General features: G+C 34.7%; 1 protein-coding gene across 1 annotated transcript in view; it reads left to right on the top strand.

The window, feature by feature from the left end:
• Window positions 1-24,186, top strand: part of LOC140136111 (A disintegrin and metalloproteinase with thrombospondin motifs 18-like) — a 214,319-nt gene that overhangs the window by 183,329 nt on the left and 6,804 nt on the right. The window contains 6 exon segments of the mRNA XM_072157817.1: window positions 4,891-5,044; window positions 5,417-5,543; window positions 5,739-5,946; window positions 6,572-6,760; window positions 9,194-9,403; window positions 9,956-10,109. Coding sequence (XP_072013918.1) covers window positions 4,891-5,044; window positions 5,417-5,543; window positions 5,739-5,946; window positions 6,572-6,760; window positions 9,194-9,403; window positions 9,956-10,109 — 1,042 coding nt within the window.

Raw genomic sequence — 24,186 nt, 5'->3', positions numbered from 1 at the left:
GTGAATTAATCTAGACGCCATCCATCGAAAAACTTATAATATTTTTGAGTATGTGCAAATTAGTTACCGATACAAGCATATACAAACAAGTGTTATTGCAAGACCAATCTATTGTGTTGGCATATTTACGGCTGTCTCGATTTAATTTAGCTATCATCAAAAACACACTATGTGCTTGTAGACGAGGTTTTACGGTATGTTGTAACAATGTAAAAGGTCAAATTACTTTCTAAACCATAAAGCATTAGTGTTTGTACAGAGTCACACTCTTACATAGATTAATTAATGTGAGCCCACGCCTAACGATATCTATTATTAAGAAAGATAACCACAACTTTAAATGGATATTCCTAGAAAAAAATGTAACTTGTGATTCACATACAATGAAAAATAAGAGCAATCACATTTAAATACTACAGTATATTTGGCAAAATAACAACAACAATAATCAGGGCATTTAAGCAAGGTTGAAGAAATGTGGGAGACCATCAAAATGTGGGACGTCCAAAATACAATTATGCACCAAATTTAGAATAAAGCTAATAAAGAAAAACATTGAAAAAGCGGGGTGGCCATGGCCACCCCACTAGCTACAGCCTTGGCATTAATGATCATAAACAAAAATAACATGATGCATGATACAGAGACATCAAATTGTCATGTTGCACCAAAATGTAATGTAAAATGAAATTAACCATGACGTCATAATTTGGAGTAATGCCAAATTGAACGCAGGCCTAATTTAAATAATCTTTTTAAATCATTTAATCTTTGTTAATTTCCTACATTTTCCTTCCTAGCTAATGGCCTTATCGCTCTGAAAACAATTTATTCATGAACTGAATTAAGACAATTCATTTAAGCAAATATTTATTTTAGGAAACATGGTGAATGATGTGGCCATCACCAAACATTGATTCAATAACCAGAGTAATCTGTTTGAAACATTACATCCCAACAAACACAAAAATGCTTTTATAAAATGTTATAAACATGTTTTGGTCAAAACGTTTGAATAACATTTAATTGTCAGGTTATATAAAGGTCATGAGTATGGTTTTAAAATGTTTTATATGAAAAAATTCAAAAAACACTACAACTGTGTTATATAAAGGTCATGAAAATTACTTTAAATAGTTTATATGAAGAATGAAATCACCATAACATTTTTAAAATGTTGTCAAAATGTTAAATTGTAAAATAAGTTTTGCTGCAACATTCTTGCAAAATATTTGTCCAACATTTAAATAGCATTATGTTAATGTTTTGCAGCAAGATTTCAAAAATGCTTCTTATTAAAATGTTTTACCCCCTTTATACCTCTGTATAAACCTTAAAACCTAACATTTAAATGTTTTGTGTTTGCTGAGATAAATGCTGAGGGCTGACCATAACAAGTCAAAAAGTGGCGATTTCTTCATATGGCAAGCTTTTGATTCTTCGGTGTGTCTTCTTTCTAATGAAGTTATAACCTTTTGGCCAATGACCAATTGAGAAATGACACATGGAGGTGACAAAATGGCATCTATTATGTGTGGATAGAAAAGTTGAAATTATAAGTGAGAAATGACTTCTAACTACGCACTTAGATTTGTCATATCATGAACTGTTTTTTCTGAATGGTCATAACCTTATTACCGATGACAATCAAAAAATTTAATCACAGCCACCACATCAAGTTGACAAAATGACATATGTATGACTGTGTAGACAGAAAAGTTTAAATTGAAAATAATAAACAAATAATACAAATAATGACATCTAATAGCACATTTCGTCGGCAGAGTGCTACACTATCGTAAGTGCAGTTTGGACAGTTTTACAGGAGAAGCATTTTTGTGTTTAGCGTAGCCGTTTGTTTCCAAGTAGCCATAAAATGACATGGGAATGTAAAGCAATTTGAATTTAATAATATAAACTATATAAATGGTGTTAAATTTAATAAATCGATGAATTATTTACTGATTTAGATATCGTAAGTGCCACATACGATAGTGTTACACTCAAATTGAAATTAGTGTAGAGTGCAACACTATCGTATGTGCCACATCTGATAGTGTTGCACTCAAATAGAAATAAGTGTAGAGTGCAACACTATCGTATGTGCCACATACAATAGTGTAGCATTCATTGCTAAATTAGGATATGCGTAATATCGGCTCAAATATCCAATATTTTGTCATTTTATGTTTCTTAACAAGAGTTAATTTATTTTGGCATATAATATTAACAATAGCAAGACACCTTTTACCGTAATGTTATCTCTGAAGATTTATTACTGAATCTAAAACTAAAAACACCGGATTTATCGTCTCTATTACCAGTCATGGGAGCTATGAACGTAGCCAGCATGATGACATCGCATACAGCCGTCAGCGTCACAGCCAGTGATGTGTCAGAGACTGCTTTGCACTTACGATGGTGTAGCATTCCGTGATTTTGTTGTTTAGGTCCAATAAAGTAACGTATGTGGCATATACGATGGTCTTGCAGCAAATGAAAAACAAAATTAGCGTGCAAGACTATCGTAAGTGGCACATACGATAGTCTTGCATGCATTAATTAAAATTGCATTGCACTTACGATATTTTATTTTATTAATTAAAAAATAATTAAGCATTTTTTTTTTTTTTTTTTTGTTTTAAAATGTGCGTTTTTATATGGCCTTCCATAATTCGTCAAAATATCATTTTGGCCAAAAATGTCACTTACGATAGTGTAGCACTCTGGCGACGATTTGTATTTGTCATTTATTCCCTTTAGTCAGTCGGTGTGTATACTTGTATTTGTCATATCATGGACTGTTTCTTCTGAATGGTCGTAACTTTTGGCTGATGACCAATCCAGAAATGTAATCAATGACACATACAGGTGACAACATGACATTTATAAGTGTGGACGGAAAAGTTTAAATTGAAAATGAGAAATGACTTCTAACTACGCACTACTACTTTGATTTGTCATATCATGGACTGATGCTTCGAAATGGTCATAACCTTTTGGCCGATGACCAATCCAGAAATGCAATTAAAGCCACCACATCAAGTTGACAAAATGACATCTATATGACTGTGTGGACTGACACACTTAAATTGAAATAAATAAATAATGACATTTAATAGCACACTAGTATTTGTCATGTAATCCCCTATGTTACCAAGTGTTCACTTGTATCTGGCATATCATGGACTGTTCCTTCTGAATGGTCATAACCTTTTGGCTGATGACCAATCCAGAAATGTATTCAATTAAACATTGAGGTGACAAAATGACATCTATAGGTGTAGAGGGAATTGGAAATGAGAAATAATTCATGACATCTAATAGCGCACTTGCATTTATCATGTAATCATGAACCTTTTGACCGATGACCAATCGAAAAGTGTAATTCCACATCAGAGTTGACAAAATGACATCTATATGTGTGTGGACGGACAAGTTTAAATTGAAAGCAAGAAATAAATAATGACATCTAATAGGTACTTGTATTGGTCATGTAATCCCTTGTAGACGTGCTCAGATGGGCATAGAATTCTTGAGGCTTTGCGTACTTGAGAGTTGCGATACCCAAGTCAATCCCTGACCGCATGACCACATGATATTCCATTTAAGACTGCAATCTTCAAGTTTTGCAATGTCTGATGACGTCAGCTTTGGAATTCCAATCAGAAGCTTACTGTGACCTGTGGCTCATTCACATGGCAGTAGCATTCGAGGACCCTTAAGGATGACACTGGTGAATCAAGAAATCCCCTTAATTTCATGGGGATAAATTTGGGAACAAACTTAGGGATTGGAATCCTCACGACAGTTCACACGGAGGATTTCTCCAAGTTCATGCTCAAGAAAATTGTTGCCTGACCCAAACGTGCCCATGGTGTTTTTGCTATAGGAAGAGAAAGAAGAAACAAAAAAGGAGAGAAGATGGACAAAGAAGTCACTTGGTACCCCGATAATCGAACCTCAGACCCCTTGCATGTCAAGCACAAGATCACTAGCCTCTAGCCATGGGGGTTATTGCTGGCCCAGCCAGTGATTCCCTGGGTATATGACTTAGGTTCATTGATTGCCTAATCACATCACATGGAAAGCATGCTCAATTTAATAGTGAGCTTTTGTGAGCTCTGGTTCGGTTAGGGTTGAGCAAGAAGCCGTCTGTGTGGACATCCCTATGTTATCAATGGCCAGTTGGTGTGAATTGTGTAATGCAACATCCTCCCACATGAATCATTATTTGTTGTTACTCAATTTGCTTTAAATTGCTCGGGGATTTGGACAAAAATTTGTCATGGGGGAATGGCATGTTGGGATTTTTAACTGCCATGTTGAATAAATTTTCTTTCCAATATCTTTATAAATAAAACCTTATATATAGCCATGCATTAATCAGAGAAAGCCAAAGTGCAAGGACAGTAGCGGGTGGGGGGGGGGGGCAACTCTAGTGCATGACTGCATAAGTTAGACCCCCTCCCCCACCGTGTCATATTTCTGTTCTTGTGGAAACATTGAGCTAGCTTGAAATTTCCTTGGACAAGGAACTTACTGCCAATTGTCCTAGTCAACCTATACAAAACTCAGGCAGCTGATCCTGGCTGCGATGTTTTATAATGTAGGCTGGTTAGGGTTCTGTGCCTGTAAAGAGCTGCATCCCTGAATGATGGCTTATATGTGTGGTCAAAAGTGTGCTGAGGCGTGTGGGTTTATGATCAGTCCTGATGAAGTCAGAAGCACATCTGATGAATGCTCGACCACTCACACAGGGACCCACTGCACCGGTACTTTGATTAAATGTACTCGTAGACATACTGTAACTTATTGTAGATTTAAGCCTGTCCTGTGCATAGCGCACTATAAATCACTATGTTGTTGTTTGTCTTCTTCTTTAAACAGGTTCTTCTGCAAGGAATAAACCCAGGAATTGAATACAAGTACACTATACAGAAAGCAGGGGAAGAATATAACATGCCAATACCAACATCAGCTCCTCTCTATAACTACACATGGCAGGTGGTCAAATCAGAATGCTCCGCTTCTTGTGCTGGAGGTATGTCTCACTATTTTCACTACTAGTCCATCTGCCAGGCCATGAATCTATACAGGCCTGTAGCCACATGGGCGTCAATCCGGGGGGGATGGGGGGTGGGCTAATGCCTGTAGCCTGGAATTATGGGGGGGCGCAGTGGGCTAAAATGTGGACTGTATTATGGCTTAAACTATATCTTCCACAACTGGTGTGAGTATTTCAAATGGAAGTTACCCAATTATTACTCAATGGAAGTTACCCAATCTATTCGAAACTTGTACTCCCTCTGTGGAAGACTTAAGCTAGACAAGACCTTTTTAAGAGTTTAGGCTTTCTCTGTGATGCATGTGGAATATGGTCCAACAATTTTCTATCATTTTGTGTCCATTTCAGGTAGGAGAAGTAGACAGGTGTACTGTATGCGTGATGGTATACAAGAAGTAGATGACTCATTCTGTGATACGTATACTAAACCCAGTACAGCACCAGAACTATGCAATCCTGATCCATGTCCACCAAGGTAAGATTAAGTTTTGTAATATGTAAACTGCAAAGAAATAAACTTATAATACAATGTTGAAAATTTCAAATTGCATTTGAACTTGACTTCAGATTGAGATGAGGCTAATATCCTCATTCTTTATTGAGCAAAAGTTCTTCTTGGAGAAAAAGAAAACGAATACATAATAGCACTACAATTTTATTCTTTGTGCAGGTGGATAGTATCAGACTGGGACACATGTAGCGTGGATTGTGGAGGAGGCAGCCAAAAACGTAGCATAGCCTGTGTGCAGGACACTATGACGCAGACAGAAGTCACAATCAAAGCTAGATATTGCAGCAAACTAGACAAACCAGCCAGATGGCAGAAATGTAACACACAGGAATGCCCTCCAAGGTGGATTGCTACAAGATGGTCTGAGGTAGGGGTTGAACTTAACTAGTTCATTTGCACCTCTCTTTTCCTTCCTTCCTTGTTTCCTACACGCTCCAGGGAAGACCAGCTCAAGGGCTGATTTGGGCATTTCCCTGTGTAAATAAGATGTTAATTGAATTCACGCTGCAGATTTTGAACATGAAGGATTGGTAAAGTCAGAGGTTCATGCAGAGGTATGGCTCTCAGTACATCCCCTCCAAAGGATGAGGCACTATCATGGTCCATTTCCAATTTGTTCTTCTTCAGTCTATGGACGCCATATCCTCTACTACTTTACACCCCATTTTCCCACAATATCCTGCAAAAAATGTAAATTTTGTTTTTGTTTTGTTTCACAACCTTTGTTTCATGCTAATATGAGTATCAATATATGTGGATTAATTATGCAATAACCTACACATGGGGTGCAGCAACATTAATTCATTAAAAAAAGATAATTTTACACACACATAAAGAAAGTATACCTCAAATATTATTTTTGTTATTTTGCTACAATTGCAGCCATATTATTTTGCCTTGTTAACATTTTATGTGCCTTGTAAAGCTTCACAACAATTATTTTGCAATTTTACGTAAATGTTTGCTTTGCAATTACGCCCTCTACACTACAGTGCTCTACAACTTGCGACCCGGGTTACGAGACAAGGTCGATAACGTGCAACTTGGTATACGATGGAGGACGTCACGTAAGATTACCCAACTCACATTGCCGTTCACAGGTTAGGCCGCGACAACGGCAGCCGTGCAATCTACGAAAATGTCCGCTCAACGTGCAATGGTTTATTTCTGCTTGGAGCGAGGTGTGCACCATATTATTTTCATTTTTTTGTAATAGTTACGTTGTCATTTTTGTGTCATATTATGTAGCTTTGTGTGTAAAACTGAAGTTTTATTTAATGTTAATGTTATATTTTGTGTCGTATTAAACCTTTGTTTGATATCAACATCACCTTTGTATTGGCAGCATTTTATAGCCATTTGCACTTTCATTTCATTTTTGATTGCCAATTTTATTTTACACTCGCTTTTATTTTTTTGCCAAATTTATACCACCAATTACCCTAAATATATGCATCCTGTTTTTGTTTTCGTGAATATTTAAACTCGTATTTCACAATTGTCTATGATTAGAAAGCAAAAATAAAAATAAGCTAAATAAAGCATAACCTTCTTGTGTTAATATAAATATGCAAAGAGATTAGAGAACTTATTTAAATCATATGCATTTAGCCGAATTAATGCATCGTACCATGTCACATAAGTGCTTTATTTATGCATTGCCCATGATTGTAATTAAAATAAATTTTAGATAATCGACCCAATTTTATAAATACCTTCATATTTCTATTGTAATCGACTGATGTTGTTGTGGAAGCATCCTGTTGACTTCTGAAGGTGCTATAAATGTTTGGCAATTCCAACACTTGATTTCTATTTAGTTCAAGATGGAGCCTTACCTGTTTGGCCGCAATGACTGAAATAACCCAAATGTGTCATGGTCAAGGGGAATGAGTCCCATATCGACCCTTGTCGAAAATGAGTTTTACATATGTTTCTGCAGAGGACATTTAGAGCTTTCAGAAACTGAAAACCCTATGTTGATACGACTTTTCTTTGTGAAGTCACATCAATTATCATTCGCTGAAAACAATATCTGTGTATCAGATGAGTCAAACCTGAACACGTGAAAAGTTTCAGGCATTTTTGAAAGGAGAAGGGGAACATTCCTAGGTCTGTTACTTGTATGTTTCTCATCCTCACTGTCCACGGCAAATTCAGCTATAAAGCGCAAAAAGCATGCTTCCCAAACTATAAACTTGATTGAAGTTATGTTGCCACAAAAATTTCAGTGGACTTCAGACAGGGCTGAAGAGTATAACCAAAATAATGAAAATAGCTTGGTGTTTATTCAAATTTGTACTGAAGCTGTTACTTCTTAAAATATACCAACAATCAGCATGTATGAACTTGCATTTGGATTATCTTAGATAGTTAACTATTTGTAAATTAGACTAGAAATGTAGAATTAAAAATTAGATGCACATAATTACTTTTGCATAAAGCTACAGTAACTAAGTCTAGATATAAATCTAGACAAATAGTTTTGAGCGAAATTTTGTTGTAATTTACTTTTTGTTATGCATTTTATTATTTTTGTAAATTGACTGCATTTCATAAAGATTTCACTAGGATCAGAAGCTCAGTCAGGCCACTAACTAAAATAACTTTGTATGGTACAATTAGCTATCATGATGCATCTTTACATAATTTGGAATTTGTTACTGTGAGCATCAAAAACTGTTCATTATTTCGTTGAATAGATTCATCAGGTTTGTTCAGTATAAACATTTTGGATTTTGACAGAACCAAGTGAATTTTTACTCACTAGAGTATTTCATCCTGTATATCGGAGGGCTTATGCTGGTTTCATACTACCCTGCCGCTGAGCGGCGTTGCGCACGCGTATTGCAGACAAATGGACACAATAAAGGCTTGTCATTGGTTGAAACGCCCTGCCGCTTGCCGCAGCGGCAAGCGGCAGGAAAGTATGCTGGAGGCTTTAATCAGGTATAACTGATATGGTCGTCCGATCCACTTTCCCGGCAAACAAGTTTGATTGGTTCCCGCTGTTCCTTAGTCTCTTTTACAGACTTTTGTAGACATATTGTAGTGTGTAAAAATTCATTTGGTTTTGTCAAACAAAAATCCATAATGTTTATCATTCATTATAGCTTGCATTAGCTTGCAAATACAAAAGTAGGTTTCTGATTGGCTGATAGAATATTTGAATTTCATTGGTTGGGCACATCTTGTGACCCAGATTAGTTTCACAGAGTTGATCACTTGAACATAAAAGTGCTATATACCCATGTTTTTTAATCAACCTTCAAAACAGACCCTAGAAATGACATAACTGATGGTAGCAAATTTGCTACCCTGAAATTACGTAACTGTTAACATTTCATACCCTTTAATTGCTTAACCACAACATTTTATCCCTACATCAATTGGTGTTATATCAATCTAGTATTCGGAAATTTGGCTCAAAGTTGGAAATTCAGCTGAAAAGCACTCGGATACATTTTTGTAAATTTGGCGTAAATATTGACTTCAAAAAGTCTGGATTAATATTCTGGTATTGTTTGCCAATGTTCGGTTGAAACGTTTAAACACTCCAAAGATGATGAAATAGTTAAATTAACAATATTACATCGACGTACTTTACTTCACAGTGTTCAACGACATGTGGTATAGGGAAAAGAGAGCGCATCGTCAAGTGTAGCTATCTAGATAACGCAGGCCAGTACAATGAACTACCAGAAGAGGATTGCCAAAGTATTAGCAAACCTGATTTAGCGTTGTTCAAACCGTGTAATAATGCCCCATGTCCTGTTGAGGCGGCTACCATAACAGCAGAGTGGAGGGCATCAAGATGGTCAGAGGTAGGTGCTGGTTACATTTGATGGCAGAATCTGTATTAAAGACAATGATACTTAACTGACACATTTTGTGGTAATAGGGATATATGATGTCTTTGGGTGCATTGTTGATATACAGAAGGTCTTTTAGTGACAAATGTGTAATAAGGTCTTATGGTAACATTTTATGAAATAAAGTAAGAGTAATTTTAATGACAATTGCAAGTCTTTTGAAGGATGATAATCTTGCAGGTAAAACTAGCATTGGGAGATTTATGGTGACAATAATAGTAGGCAAAATATTATGTAGGCATTTGGTGACAAATTATTTTTGGGCTCATAGGCTTTAATGTATAGGCCTAACTTTTTGTAATCACAAAAATAAGAAACCGCAAAACTGCTCCAAACAGTTCAAAATGCGAAATGCTGCGATAATATAATGCTTTACAGTAGATAAAATATTTACTGATGTTAGAACAAATTACAGTGGGGAAAAGTTAACAATGAGACTTGAGACTTTCATACCTTTATATTTACATCAGTCAAATAACCAAAGTGATTCAATTTTGCCTTCAGTGTTCAGTAACATGCGGCGGTGGTACAAGGAGAAGAGATGTCACCTGTTCCTCAACCAATCAGCAAGCAGTAGCAGCAAGATGCGATTATGCCGTCAAACCTCCTACACGTCAAGCCTGTAACTCAGATACATGTCCACCATCTAGGCAACAAAGTAAGTAACAATTTATACTTCAAAAATTGGGTTGTTCCAGTTGAAATCCATACACCCCTTATGGAAGACAGGACCTTAATCTCCCAAACAGTGGGTGTAGATTTCAAATGGAGTCAACAATTCAGGTAGTCCTATTTGAAATTCACACTCCCTGTGTGGAAGATTAATGTCTTGTCTTTCATAGGGGTGTATGGATTCAACTGGAACAGCCCATTATTTGTTAGTGTGATAGGTGTGAATAATGAGAATAGGTGGGGTCTGAGAGAATCTGTATTTTCCTTCTTATTTACCTACCCGTCATCTCAATACCCCTCATTTGTAATTTTGTACTGCGTACCACCTCGTGGGTCATGAAATCAGGTCAACCAATGAGAAAAATCTGTGTCCCAGTTTTAGAGAAAACTCACAGATAAGTCATAATCAATATTGCCAAATAGTGGTTTATACAGGAAAGATGAGTAGTTGATTGTAAGCTTACCTTATGCCAATTGCTTTGCATGAGTGATCTATATTACAGGTTTATAGTGTGCAAGTACTTTTACTCAATGCCTGTGTCAGATTCAATCACTACTGGAGGAAGTTATTCTGATGAATAAGACCACAATATGTGACATGATCTGATCTGATGCAATCAGACCAAAGTTGAGAATAATGACACTGAGATATAATTTATTAAAATAGGAAGCATAAAATGATAAAAACTTCAGAAAATGGATGTAAAAAAACTTAATTAACTTGGCAACCAAGTATGCCATGGACCATGAATTTCATCAAAAGTAAGCATAGGTACTGAGCTACTTTGTAATGTAATTGCTAGATTTTCCAACTATGCAACTTCAGAGTAGATCAGATTATTTCATTATGTCTGTTCCAGGGTGCCAATTTGTGTCAAAAGCTCAAGTTAAGAAGAATATTTGAACTTCAGCAGGTTTTATAGGAAACAGTACTTCTAATCCGATATGCATGTCTAATCTAACTAGTGTTTATAGAAGAGAGGCTGACATTGTGAATAAGAGCTGTTTAACGAAGACGCTAAGAATGTGTCAAATCTTACCTAAGTGAATAGTTTCAAGTCTGTCCATTTTTATCAATTTTATGAATAATGATGTAAAGTTTTACCAATGCCCTTTCCAAGTGTGTAGCCAGAGGAAACTTTGAAAGAACATATTCCAAATGCTGTCTCTGGGTGCAGCATGGTAATATATTTTATGAGTCAGCCAATCACAATGTATGCAATAACTTTTTTCTATTTGGTGTTCTAAAATCATTTTATGTGCTCAGATATAAATGCTTAAAAGTCAAATCAGAAGTAGCATTTCTCTTATGAAAGAATATGATCAGCATTCTGTATCAGGGTTCATGACTTCATGATTCATTCCTGTCTTGAAAAATTACATGATCCCTACAAACTAGTCATCAAAATTGTCTTAATTAGATTTTGCCATTTAGAACAAAATCAGATTAAAACATTACTTTTAAATTGTCAGGTCATTTGAAATCATGTTTTCTGGATATCCAGGGAATTTAGGTATTAGAAGTGATGATAGGAGCAAACAATGACCCTTTGGATATGCTGTGAAATTATATAAATTTGGTATTGAATTAATGTGCATGATTTTAGATGCTGGCATGAACATTCAAATAACACCGGAGAGTTTGAGTGTGTGGATAATCTGAAATCCACTTTTACCAAAAACTTTTCAAGCCATAATATATGATTTCGGTCAAATTTTAATTTGGTTAATTTTTGCCAAAATTTATTAATAATATTAGTAATGACTGTCAAGATTTTCTGGTCATTTTAAGTGAACTTATGAATTTAAATGAATGAAAACCCACTTCCTGTTTAATGGGGGTTGATTAAAATTTTACAGCTTAGTTTTTCGCAGGGTATTTAAGTATATCATTGGTATAACAGTCGTGTCTAAAGTAGAAATTAAAAAAATTGAGGGTTTCACTGTGAGCAAATTATACATTATGGATTTTAGCTGGATTTTAGATTACTCACACACTTAAACTTAAAGTACTACAAAAATACATGGCTGTTAGTTTCAGACAACAGGTTTGAAGTATAAAATAGCTTTAAATGATTTGAGGAGTTTTTAGCACATCATATTATGTCCTTTCTTTTGGAGTTTGGTATTTTATATGTCATAAGATGGTGATGGAGACGCTAAGATCCTAAGGCATCCAAGGTTTACTTTCAGGCAGCAAACTCAAAAGTTTAGTACAAGTTTGCATATGTTTTGATACCTATGGTGCATCACAAGTTGTCTTTCATCTTCAAATCAGCTACAAAATCACCTTATTCTAGCTGACCGTGTCAAATAGTGCAAAGTGACTATATGATGTTGTTTCAGCAAGTCCTGAAGTACATGTAGGCCAGGTGATGTAAACTGCTCATATGGAGAAACCTTCATAGAGAAACCTGTAGCAATCCAGGCATTATGGTAAAGCTATCAATTTTTGCGCTACATTTTATTTTTGTGCTTATCACATTTCAAACAGCTGCCACAAAAATAATAACACATAAATATATACCTTTAGTTCATTAACTATATATTATACCTTTAGTTCAATGTATGGAAGCTTAGAATTGCAAATTTGGGAGCAAGCGAAACAGTTCAAAATTGACAAAGTGTGAAAAATTACACGAAACAAAAATTTACACTTTTACAGTATGCTTGGTCTGTATGATTAGGTTTACTGATGGTTCTTGAGGTATATTTTAAGAACCAGTTGACTCCTGAACTGCCAGCTAGGCTACCTACAATCCCGGAAAAAATGTGTTCGAACACCCACTGTAATTCCCATGTTCATCTTAGTATAGCGCGCACGCTATATGAGTCACTGGAAACTAAGATTTATAATATAGTTCTCTCAATGTTCATCTTAAGCATATCCCTCCCTTTCCCCACCAATCAATGTTGGGAGAAGATATGTGAAGATGAGCATATTAGGTATGCCAACATTATGCAGGGGTAGAAGGGGACTATTTCCAATAAGGCCTTTAAAGTGTTCGAACAATATTTTCTGAGATTGTCTGAGGAATTCTAAAATCAGTGTTTGCTTTTTCACATTTGGGATCATAACTTCAGATCCAGTAGAGCGATTTAAATGAAACTTGGACATGTTAGTTTATATATAATAAGGAACACATGCAATAAATAATATTACATTACATCCACAAATATTTCAGGGATCGGTCACTTTAAACATATATTTTCATCAAATTTTGAATAATTTAAGTCGAATAAGGCGTAAAATACCTGATACATATCCCCAAACAGTTTAAAACATAGCAATTTGAATAGCTAAAAAGTTGACAATGTTTTTGGACAATCATGGACCATCTTTTATATTTGCTATAACACTAAGGGCACCGTCAATCAAACATCACACGGATGTGGGGTGCAAATTTGTCAATGCTATCTGCAGTAGATAGCAAAATAATGCAACGACATCTACCACCCTATGTCCAATGCATTGCCAAACTTCTCCTTCAAACCAGTAATTCCTGACCCCACAGTAAACTTCAAGATTTCAAGCAAATAAAAAAGAAAAAAGAAGTCATTAAAGACCCCCCACAAAAAAATTATAATAAAAGATATAAGAAACAAAAAAACGAAACCAAAACAAAATAGGAAAGAAAATGCCAAAATTAAATAAAAGAAGATAAAACAAAAAATCTAAGTAAAAGGAAAATAATGCATTAAAAAAGAAGGAAGAATAAAAAGTGCAAATGTCACTTGCTGTTCAATATGTTTCAAGTTCAAGTCCAATTTCACATTAAAAGACACATGCGCAATGTATAGGACACATCAATCAATAATATTTTAACTAACATGGTCAATGATTGGTGTGCAAGTTCAGGGTTATTTCATGATTGTCATTATTTTTGATCGAAAAAGAAAAAAATATAAACAATTCAAAAATGTTGTTTTTCAGATAAACAAACACCGATCATTATGAGCATTCTAGATAATGACCTTTATTATTAGGCCTATGCAATCTCAAAATTGGCACATTTCATTAAACATGATTTGCGTTGTCTCTTCAGTGGCTATAACTGTGTACACTGAAAGTGTGAAAGCCTATTCATGGTAAAGGTAAATCATTGCACATCTCCCCATTGAAAACACACATTATGCACGGTTGACCACAAAACATAAAGAATAATAGGATTTACTTTTCTATTATATGGTGAATCGTTGGAAATGCGTGCTTGTCTATGTGTGTAAATCGTTATGATTCACCATTTGACCATCTTAACCATGGTGTATTTAAAATGTTTAATGGACACAATTTCACAAATTAGGCTGATTTTCTTAAATGTTGGTCAAGTAATGTTTTTAAAAACAATAAATGTGCATAGCCTGTGCGTATCTCTCCCTTCCTATCACTCGCTCTCTCTCTCTCGTCCCCCCCCTCCGATTTATCACACAGTGGTAAATTTGTGACATTTAAATACATAACATTAAATTTACTGAGTAATGTCTGTTTTAGCTGAATATAAAATTTTAACACCTTCTCTAAATTAATTATACCACCTGTACATATGCTCAATAAACATGGCACATAAATACTTTAGGCCTGTATTTGTGTGTACAAAACGCTATGTTAAATCTATACTAACAGAACGCTATCAAAATATTCATTGATTTCCTCCATATTTTGTGGGATGATAGCAAATTATGTTTCTAACATGTGTGCCAAATTGCATTAAAATCGATGGCGTAACTGCAGAGTTATTGTCCAAAAACTAAAATCAGATGATTTTGCTAAGCAATTTTGTAGACAATCCCGGAAAAAATGTGTTCGAACACCCACTGTAATTCCCATGTTCATCTTAGTATAGCGCGCGCGCTATATGAGTCACTGGAAACTAAGATTTATAATATAGTTCTCTCAATGTTCATCTTAAGCATATCCCTCCCTTTCCCCACCAATCAATGTTGGGAGAAGATATGTGAAGATGAGCATATTGGGTATGCCAACATTGTATGCGAGGGGTAGAAGGGGACTATTTCCAATAAGGCCTTTAAAGTGTTCGAACAATATTTTCTGAGATTGTCTGAGGAATTCTAAAATCAGTGTTTGCTTTTTCACATTTGGGATCATAACTTCAGATCCAGTAGAGCGATTTAAATGAAACTTGGACATGTTAGTTTATATATAATAAGGAACACATGCAATAAATAATATTACATTACATCCACAAATATTTCAGGGATCGGTCACTTTAAACATATATTTTCATCAAATTTTGAATAATTTAAGTCGAATAAGACGTAAAATACCTGATACATATCCCCAAACAGTTTAAAACATAGCAATTTGAATAGCTAAAAAGTTGACAATGTTTTTGGACAATCATGGACCATCTTTTATATTTGCTATAACACTAAGGGCACCGTCAATCAAACATCACACTGATGTGGGGTGCAAATTTATCAATGCTATCTGCAGTAGCTAGCAAAATAATGCAACGACATCTACCACCCTATGTCCAATGCATTGCCAAACTTCTCCTTCAAACCAGTAATTCCTGACCCCATGAAAGTAAACTTCAAAGATTTCAAGCAAATAAAAAGAAAAAGAAGTCATTAAAGACCCCCCCCCCCACACAAAAAAATTATAATAAAAGATATAAGAAACAAAGAAACGAAACCAAAACAAAATAGGAAAGAAAATGCCAAAATTAAATAAAAGAAGATAAAACAAAAATCTAAGTAAAAGGAAAATAATGCATTAAAAAGAAGGAAGAATAAAAAGTGCAAATGTCACTTGCTGTTCAATATGTTTCAAGTTCAAGTCCAATTTCACATTAAAAGACACATGCGCAATGTATAGGACACATCAATCAATAATATTTTAACTAACATGGTCAATGATTGGTGTGCAAGTTCAGGGTTATTTCATGATTGTCATTATTTTGATCGAAAAAGAAAGAAAATATAAACAATTCAAAAATGTTGTTTTTCAGATAAACAAACACCGATCATTATGAGCATTCTAGATAATGACCTTTATTATTAGGCCTATGCAATCTCAAAATTGGCACATTTCATTAAACATGATTTGCGTTGTCTCTTCAGTGGCTATAACTGTGTACACTGAAAGTGTGAAAGCCTATTCATGGTAAAGGTAAATCATTGCACATCTCCCCATTGAAAACACACATTATGCACGGTTGACCACAAAACATAAAGAATAATAGGATTTACTTTTCTATTATATGGTGAATCGTTGGAAATGCGTGCTTGTCTATGTGTGTAAATCGTTATGATTCACCATTTGACCATCTTAACCATGGTGTATTTAAAATGTTTAATGGACACAATTTCACAAATTAGGCTGATTTTCTTAAATGTTGGTCAAGTAATGTTTTTAAAAACAATAAATGTGCATAGCCTGTGCGTATCTCTCCCTTCCTATCACTCGCTCTCTCTCTCGTCCCCCCCCCCCTCCGATTTATCACACAGTGGTAAATTTGTGACATTTAAATACATAACATTAAATTTACGAGTAATGTCTGTTTTTAGCTGAATATAAAATTTTAACACCTTCTCTAAATTAATTATACCACCTGTACATATGCTCAATAAACATGGCACATAAATACTTTAGGCCTGTATTTGTGTGTACAAAACGCTATGTTAAATCTATACTAACAGAACGCTATCAAAATATTCATTGATTTCCTCCATATTTTGTGGGATGATAGCAAATTATGTTTCTAACATGTGTGCCAAATTGCATTAAAATCGATGGCGTAACTGCAGAGTTATTGTCCAAAAACTAAAATCAGATGATTTTGCTAAGCAATTTTGTAGACAATCCCGGAAAAAATGTGTTCGAACACCCACTGTAATTCCCATGTTCATCTTAGTATAGCGCGCACGCTATATGAGTCACTGGAAACTAAGATTTATAATATAGTTCTCTCAATGTTCATCTTAAGCATATCCCCGCCCCTTTCCCCACCAATCAATGTTGGGAGAAGATATGTGAAGATGAGCATATTGGGTATGCCAACATTATGCACGGGGGTAGAAGGGGACTATTTCCAATAAGGCCTTTAAAGTGTTCGAACAATATTTTCTGAGATTGTCTGAGGAATTCTAAAATCAGTGTTTGCTTTTTCACATTTGGGATCATAACTTCAGATCCAGTAGAGCGATTTAAATGAAACTTGGACATGTTAGTTTATATATAATAAGGAACACATGCAATAAATAATATTACATTACATCCACAAATATTTCAGGGATCGGTCACTTTAAACATATATTTTCATCAAATTTTGAATAATTTAAGTCGAATAAGGCGTAAAATACCTGATACATATCCCCAAACAGTTTAAAACATAGCAATTTGAATAGCTAAAAAGTTGACAATGTTTTTGGACAATCATGGACCATCTTTTATATTTGCTATAACACTAAGGGCACCGTCAATCAAACATCACACGGATGTGGGGTGCAAATTTGTCAATGCTATCTGCAGTAGATAGCAAAATAATGCAACGACATCTACCACCCTATGTCCAATGCATTGCCAAACTTCTCCTTCCAAACCAGTAATTCCTGACCCCACAACAGTAAACTTCAAAGATTTCAAGCAAATAAAAAGAAAAAAGTCATTAAAGACCCCCCCCCCCAAAAAAAATTATAATAAAAGATATAAGAAACAAAGAAACGAAACCAAAACAAAATAGGAAAGAAAATGCCAAAATTAAATAAAAGAAGATAAAACAAAAAATCTAAGTAAAAGGAAAATAATGCATTAAAAAGAAGGAAGAATAAAAAGTGCAAATGTCACTTGCTGTTCAATATGTTTCAAGTTCAAGTCCAATTTCACATTAAAAGACACATGCGCAATGTATAGGACACATCAATCAATAATATTTTAACTAACATGGTCAATGATTGGTGTGCAAGTTCAGGGTTATTTCATGATTGTCATTATTTTGATCGAAAAAAGAAAGAAAATATAAACAATTCAAAAATGTTGTTTTTCAGATAAACAAACACCGATCATTATGAGCATTCTAGATAATGACCTTTATTATTAGGCCTATGCAATCTCAAAATTGGCACATTTCATTAAACATGATTTGCGTTGTCTCTTCAGTGGCTATAACTGTGTACACTGAAAGTGTGAAAGCCTATTCATGGTAAAGGTAAATCATTGCACATCTCCCCATTGAAAACACACATTATGCACGGTTGACCACAAAACATAAAGAATAATAGGATTTACTTTTCTATTATATGGTGAATCGTTGGAAATGCGTGCTTGTCTATGTGTGTAAATCGTTATGATTCACCATTTGACCATCTTAACCATGGTGTATTTAAAATGTTTAATGGACACAATTTCACAAATTAGGCTGATTTTCTTAAATGTTGGTCAAGTAATGTTTTTAAAAACAATAAATGTGCATAGCCTGTGCGTATCTCTCCCTTCCTATCACTCGCTCTCTCTCTCCCCCCCCCTCCGATTTATCACACAGTGGTAAATTTGTGACATTTAAATACATAACATTAAATTTACGAGTAATGTCTGTTTTTAGCTGAATATAAAATTTTAACACCTTCTCTAAATTAATTATACCACCTGTACATATGCTCAATAAACATGGCACATAAATACTTTAGGCCTGTATTTGTGTGTACAAAACGCTATGTTAAATCTATACTAACAGAACGCTATCAAAATATTCATTGATTTCCTCCATATTTTGTGGGATGATAGCAAATTATGTTTCTAACATGTGTGCCAAATTGCATTAAAATCGATGGCGTAACTGCAGAGTTATTGTCCAAAAACTAAAATCAGATGATTTTGCTAAGCAATTTTGTAGACAATCCCGGAAAAATGTGTTCGAACACCCACTGTAATTCCCATGTTCATCTTAGTATAGCGCGCTCTCTATATGAGTCACTGGAAACTAAGATTTATAATATAGTTCTCTCAATGTTCATCTTAAGCATATCCCCTCCCCTTTCCCCACCAATCAATGTTGGGAGAAGATATGTGAAGATGAGCATATTGGGTATGCCAACATTGTACGGGGGTAGAAGGGGGACTATTTCCAATAAGGCCTTTAAAGTGTTCGAACAATATTTTCTGAGATTGTCTGAGGAATTCTAAAATCAGTGTTTGCTTTTTCACATTTGGGATCATAACTTCAGATCCAGTAGAACGATTTAAATGAAACTTGGACATGTTAGTTTATATATAATAAGGAACACATGCAATAAATAATATTACATTACATCCACAAATATTTCAGGGATCGGTCACTTTAAACATATATTTTCATCAAATTTTGAATAATTTAAGTCGAATAAGGCGTAAAATACCTGATACATATCCCCAAACAGTTTAAAACATAGCAATTTGAATAGCTAAAAAGTTGACAATGTTTTTGGACAATCATGGACCATCTTTTATATTTGCTATAACACTAAGGGCACCGTCAATCAAACATCACACGGATGTGGGGTGCAAATTTGTCAATGCTATCTGCAGTAGATAGCAAAATAATGCAACGACATCTACCACCCTATGTCCAATGCATTGCCAAACTTCTCCTTTCAAACCAGTAATTCCTGACCCCACAGTAAACTTCAAAGATTTCAAGCAAATAAAAAAAAAAGAAGTCATTAAAGACCCCCCCCCCACAAAAAAATTATAATAAAAGATATAAGAAACAAAGAAACGAAACCAAAACAAAATAGGAAAGAAAATGCCAAAATTAAATAAAAGAAGATAAAACAAAAAATCTAAGTAAAAGGAAAATAATGCATTAAAAAGAAGGAAGAATAAAAAGTGCAAATGTCACTTGCTGTTCAATATGTCTCAAGTTCAAGTCCAATTTCACATTAAAAGACACATGCGCAATGTATAGGACACATCAATCAATAATATTTTAACTAACATGGTCAATGATTGGTGTGCAAGTTCAGGGTTATTTCATGATTGTCATTATTTTTGAAAAAAAAAAGAAAGAAAATATAAACAATTCAAAATGTTGTTTTTCAGATAAACAAACACCGATCATTATGAGCATTCTAGATAATGACCTTTATTATTAGGCCTATGCAATCTCAAAATTGGCACATTTCATTAAACATGATTTGCGTTGTCTCTTCAGTGGCTATAACTGTGTACACTGAAAGTGTGAAAGCCTATTCATGGTAAAGGTAAATCATTGCACATCTCCCCATTGAAAACACACATTATGCACGGTTGACCACAAAACATAAAGAATAATAGGATTTACTTTTCTATTATATGGTGAATCGTTGGAAATGCGTGCTTGTCTATGTGTGTAAATCGTTATGATTCACCATTTGACCATCTTAACCATGGTGTATTTAAAATGTTTAATGGACACAATTTCACAAATTAGGCTGATTTTCTTAAATGTTGGTCAAGTAATGTTTTTAAAAACAATAAATGTGCATAGCCTGTGCGTATCTCTCCCTTCCTATCACTCGCTCTCTCTCTCCCCCCCCCTCCGATTTATCACACAGTGGTAAATTTGTGACATTTAAATACATAACATTAACTGTACGAGGAATGTCTGTTTTTAGCTGAATAGAAAATTTTAACACCTTCTCTAAATTAATTATACCACCTGTACATATGCTCAATAAACATGGCACATAAATACTTTAGGCCTGTATTTGTGTGTACAAAACGCTATGTTAAATCTATACTAACAGAACGCTATCAAAATATTCATTGATTTCCTCCATATTTTGTGGGATGATAGCAAATTATGTTTCTAACATGTGTGCCAAATTGCATTAAAATCGATGATAACTGCAGAGTTATTGTCCAAAAACTAAAATCAGATGATGTTGCTTAGCAAGCTTGTAGACAAACCCGGAAAAAAGGGGTTCGAACACCCACTGTAATTCCCATATTCATCTTAGTATAAGCGCGCTGCGCTATATGAGTCACTGGAAACTAAGATTTATAATATAGTTCTCTCAATGTTCATCTTAAGCATATCCCTCCCTTTCCCCACCAATCAATGTTGGGAGAAGATATGTGAAGATGAGCATATTGGGTATGCCAACATTGTACGGGGTAGAAGGGGACTATTTCCAATAAGGCCTTTAAAGTGTTCGAACAATATTTTCTGAGATTGTCTGAGGAATTCTAAAATCAGTGTTTGCTTTTTCACATTTGGGATCATAACTTCAGATCCAGTAGAGCGATTTAAATGAAACTTGGACATGTTAGTTTATATATAATAAGGAACACATGCAATAAATAATATTACATTACATCCACAAATATTTCAGGGATCGGTCACTTTAAACATATATTTTCATCAAATTTTGAATAATTTAAGTCGAATAAGGCGTAAAATACCTGATACATATCCCCAAACAGTTTAAAACATAGCAATTTGAATAGCTAAAAAGTTGACAATGTTTTTGGACAATCATGGACCATCTTTTATATTTGCTATAACACTAAGGGCACCGTCAATCAAACATCACACGGATGTGGGGTGCAAATTTGTCAATGCTATCTGCAGTAGATAGCAAAATAATGCAACGACATCTACCACCCTATGTCCAATGCATTGCCAAACTTCTCCTTCCAAACCAGTAATTCCTGACCCAACAAAGTAAACTTCAAAGATTTCAAGCAAATAAAAAGAAAAAGAAGTCATTAAAGACCCCCCCCCCACAAAAAAATTATAATAAAAGATATAAGAAACAAAGAAACGAAACCAAAACAAAATAGGAAAGAAAATGCCAAAATTAAATAAAAGAAGATAAAACAAAAAATCTAAGTAAAAGGAAAATAATGCATTAAAAAGAAGGAAGAATAAAAAGTGCAAATGTCACTTGCTGTTCAATATGTTTCAAGTTCAAGTCCAATTTCACATTAAAAGACACATGCGCAATGTATAGGACACATCAATCAATAATATTTTAACTAACATGGTCAATGATTGGTGTGCAAGTTCAGGGTTATTTCATGATTGTCATTATTTTTGATCGAAAAAAGAAAGAAAATATAAACAATTCAAAAATGTTGTTTTTCAGATAAACAAACACCGATCATTATGAGCATTCTAGATAATGACCTTTATTATTAGGCCTATGCAATCTCAAAATTGGCACATTTCATTAAACATGATTTGCGTTGTCTCTTCAGTGGCTATAACTGTGTACACTGAAAGTGTGAAAGCCTATTCATGGTAAAGGTAAATCATTGCACATCTCCCCATTGAAAACACACATTATGCACGGTTGACCACAAAACATAAAGAATAATAGGATTTACTTTTCTATTATATGGTGAATCGTTGGAAATGCGTGCTTGTCTATGTGTGTAAATCGTTATGATTCACCATTTGACCATCTTAACCATGGTGTATTTAAAATGTTTAATGGACACAATTTCACAAATTAGGCTGATTTTCTTAAATGTTGGTCAAGTAATGTTTTTAAAAACAATAAATGTGCATAGCCTGTGCGTATCTCTCCTTCCTATCACTCGCTCTCTCTCTCGTCCCCCCCTCCGATTTATCACACAGTGGTAAATTTGTGACATTTAAATACATAACATTAAATTTACTGAGTAATGTCTGTTTTAGCTGAATATAAAATTTTAACACCTTCTCTAAATTAATTATACCACCTGTACATATGCTCAATAAACATGGCACATAAATACTTTAGGCCTGTATTTGTGTGTACAAAACGCTATGTTAAATCTATACTAACAGAACGCTATCAAAATATTCATTGATTTCCTCCATATTTTGTGGGATGATAGCAAATTATGTTTCTAACATGTGTGCCAAATTGCATTAAAATCGATGGCGTAACTGCAGAGTTATTGTCCAAAAACTAAAATCAGATGATTTTGCTAAGCAATTTTGTAGACAATCCCGGAAAAATGTGTTCGAACACCCACTGTAATTCCCATGTTCATCTTAGTATAGCGCGCATACGCTATATGAGTCACTGGAAACTAAGATTTATAATATAGTTCTCTCAATGTTCATCTTAAGCATATCCCCTCTCCCCACCAATCAATGTTGGGAGAAGATATGTGAAGATGAGCATATTGGGTATGCCAACATTGTACGGGGGTAGAAGGGGGACTATTTCCAATAAGGCCTTTAAAGTGTTCGAACAATATTTTCTGAGATTGTCGGTAGGCATGGCCTATTTACCTGCATATTATGTACTTTTTTTTGTCAGTGAGGCCTCTCAGCTGCTATCTTTGCAAACTGTGATGAAAAACAAAGGAAATGAACCAATTTCATAATTTTCATCACACTTGTACAAAACTTCAAAATGTCGACTCAAATCAAATGGTTCCACCATCTTGCTCAGCCACAATGCTCTCATTTCCGTAGGCTGAGTTCAGTCAACTTTGTTTTCTACTGATGTTATCTAGAAATTTGATAGAGGGGATGAGTGTTGATAGCCTGGCTACACAGTGTTTAGTTGGCATAGTTCATGACTTCACATAGAGAGATGGAAAGTTTAACTTGGTCGCTAAAAGATTGGGTTGCAGGAAGTAAGGTATTTGAGAGTGCAGGTTACAGGATTATATCGAATGTTTAGGTTTAGGGCAATAAGGCCCTATCTGTAATAGCTCCCAGGTGTCACATTTTTTAATAGTGTACAATATAGAATGGAAAAATTGTCCAATTTGTATAAGGCAGCTATTACAGATAGGGCCTGATGGTTCTTACCCTGGATATATACTTCTGGCACTCTCAATTCCTAGGCTTAATAGTGATCAGAGAATATGTTTAAGATGCTGTTCAGTGATCAACCAGCTTATAAAGTGATCGTCACCCAGACCCACGCCAAGAAAAAGACATTGTAGTCCAGGGTGGGGTTGTCAAAGCTGATCATCCCTATTCCCTGACTTTAACTGATGATATGTCTCTGACGAAAGCAGCTCATTGTCTTTAGTGCAACAAAGAGGACTGATACGCACGAATTACACAATTTTGAACAGTTTTAGTAACTTAGGGGTACTACACCCTTGATAAATTTTAGACTAATTTTGCATT

The sequence above is a fragment of the Amphiura filiformis genome, chromosome 16 (assembly GCF_039555335.1).
Source record: "Amphiura filiformis chromosome 16, Afil_fr2py, whole genome shotgun sequence".
Classification (NCBI taxonomy): domain Eukaryota; kingdom Metazoa; phylum Echinodermata; class Ophiuroidea; order Amphilepidida; family Amphiuridae; genus Amphiura; species Amphiura filiformis.
The sequence above is the reverse complement of the archived record's forward strand: the minus strand, read 5'-3'. Positions and strand labels throughout refer to the sequence as shown.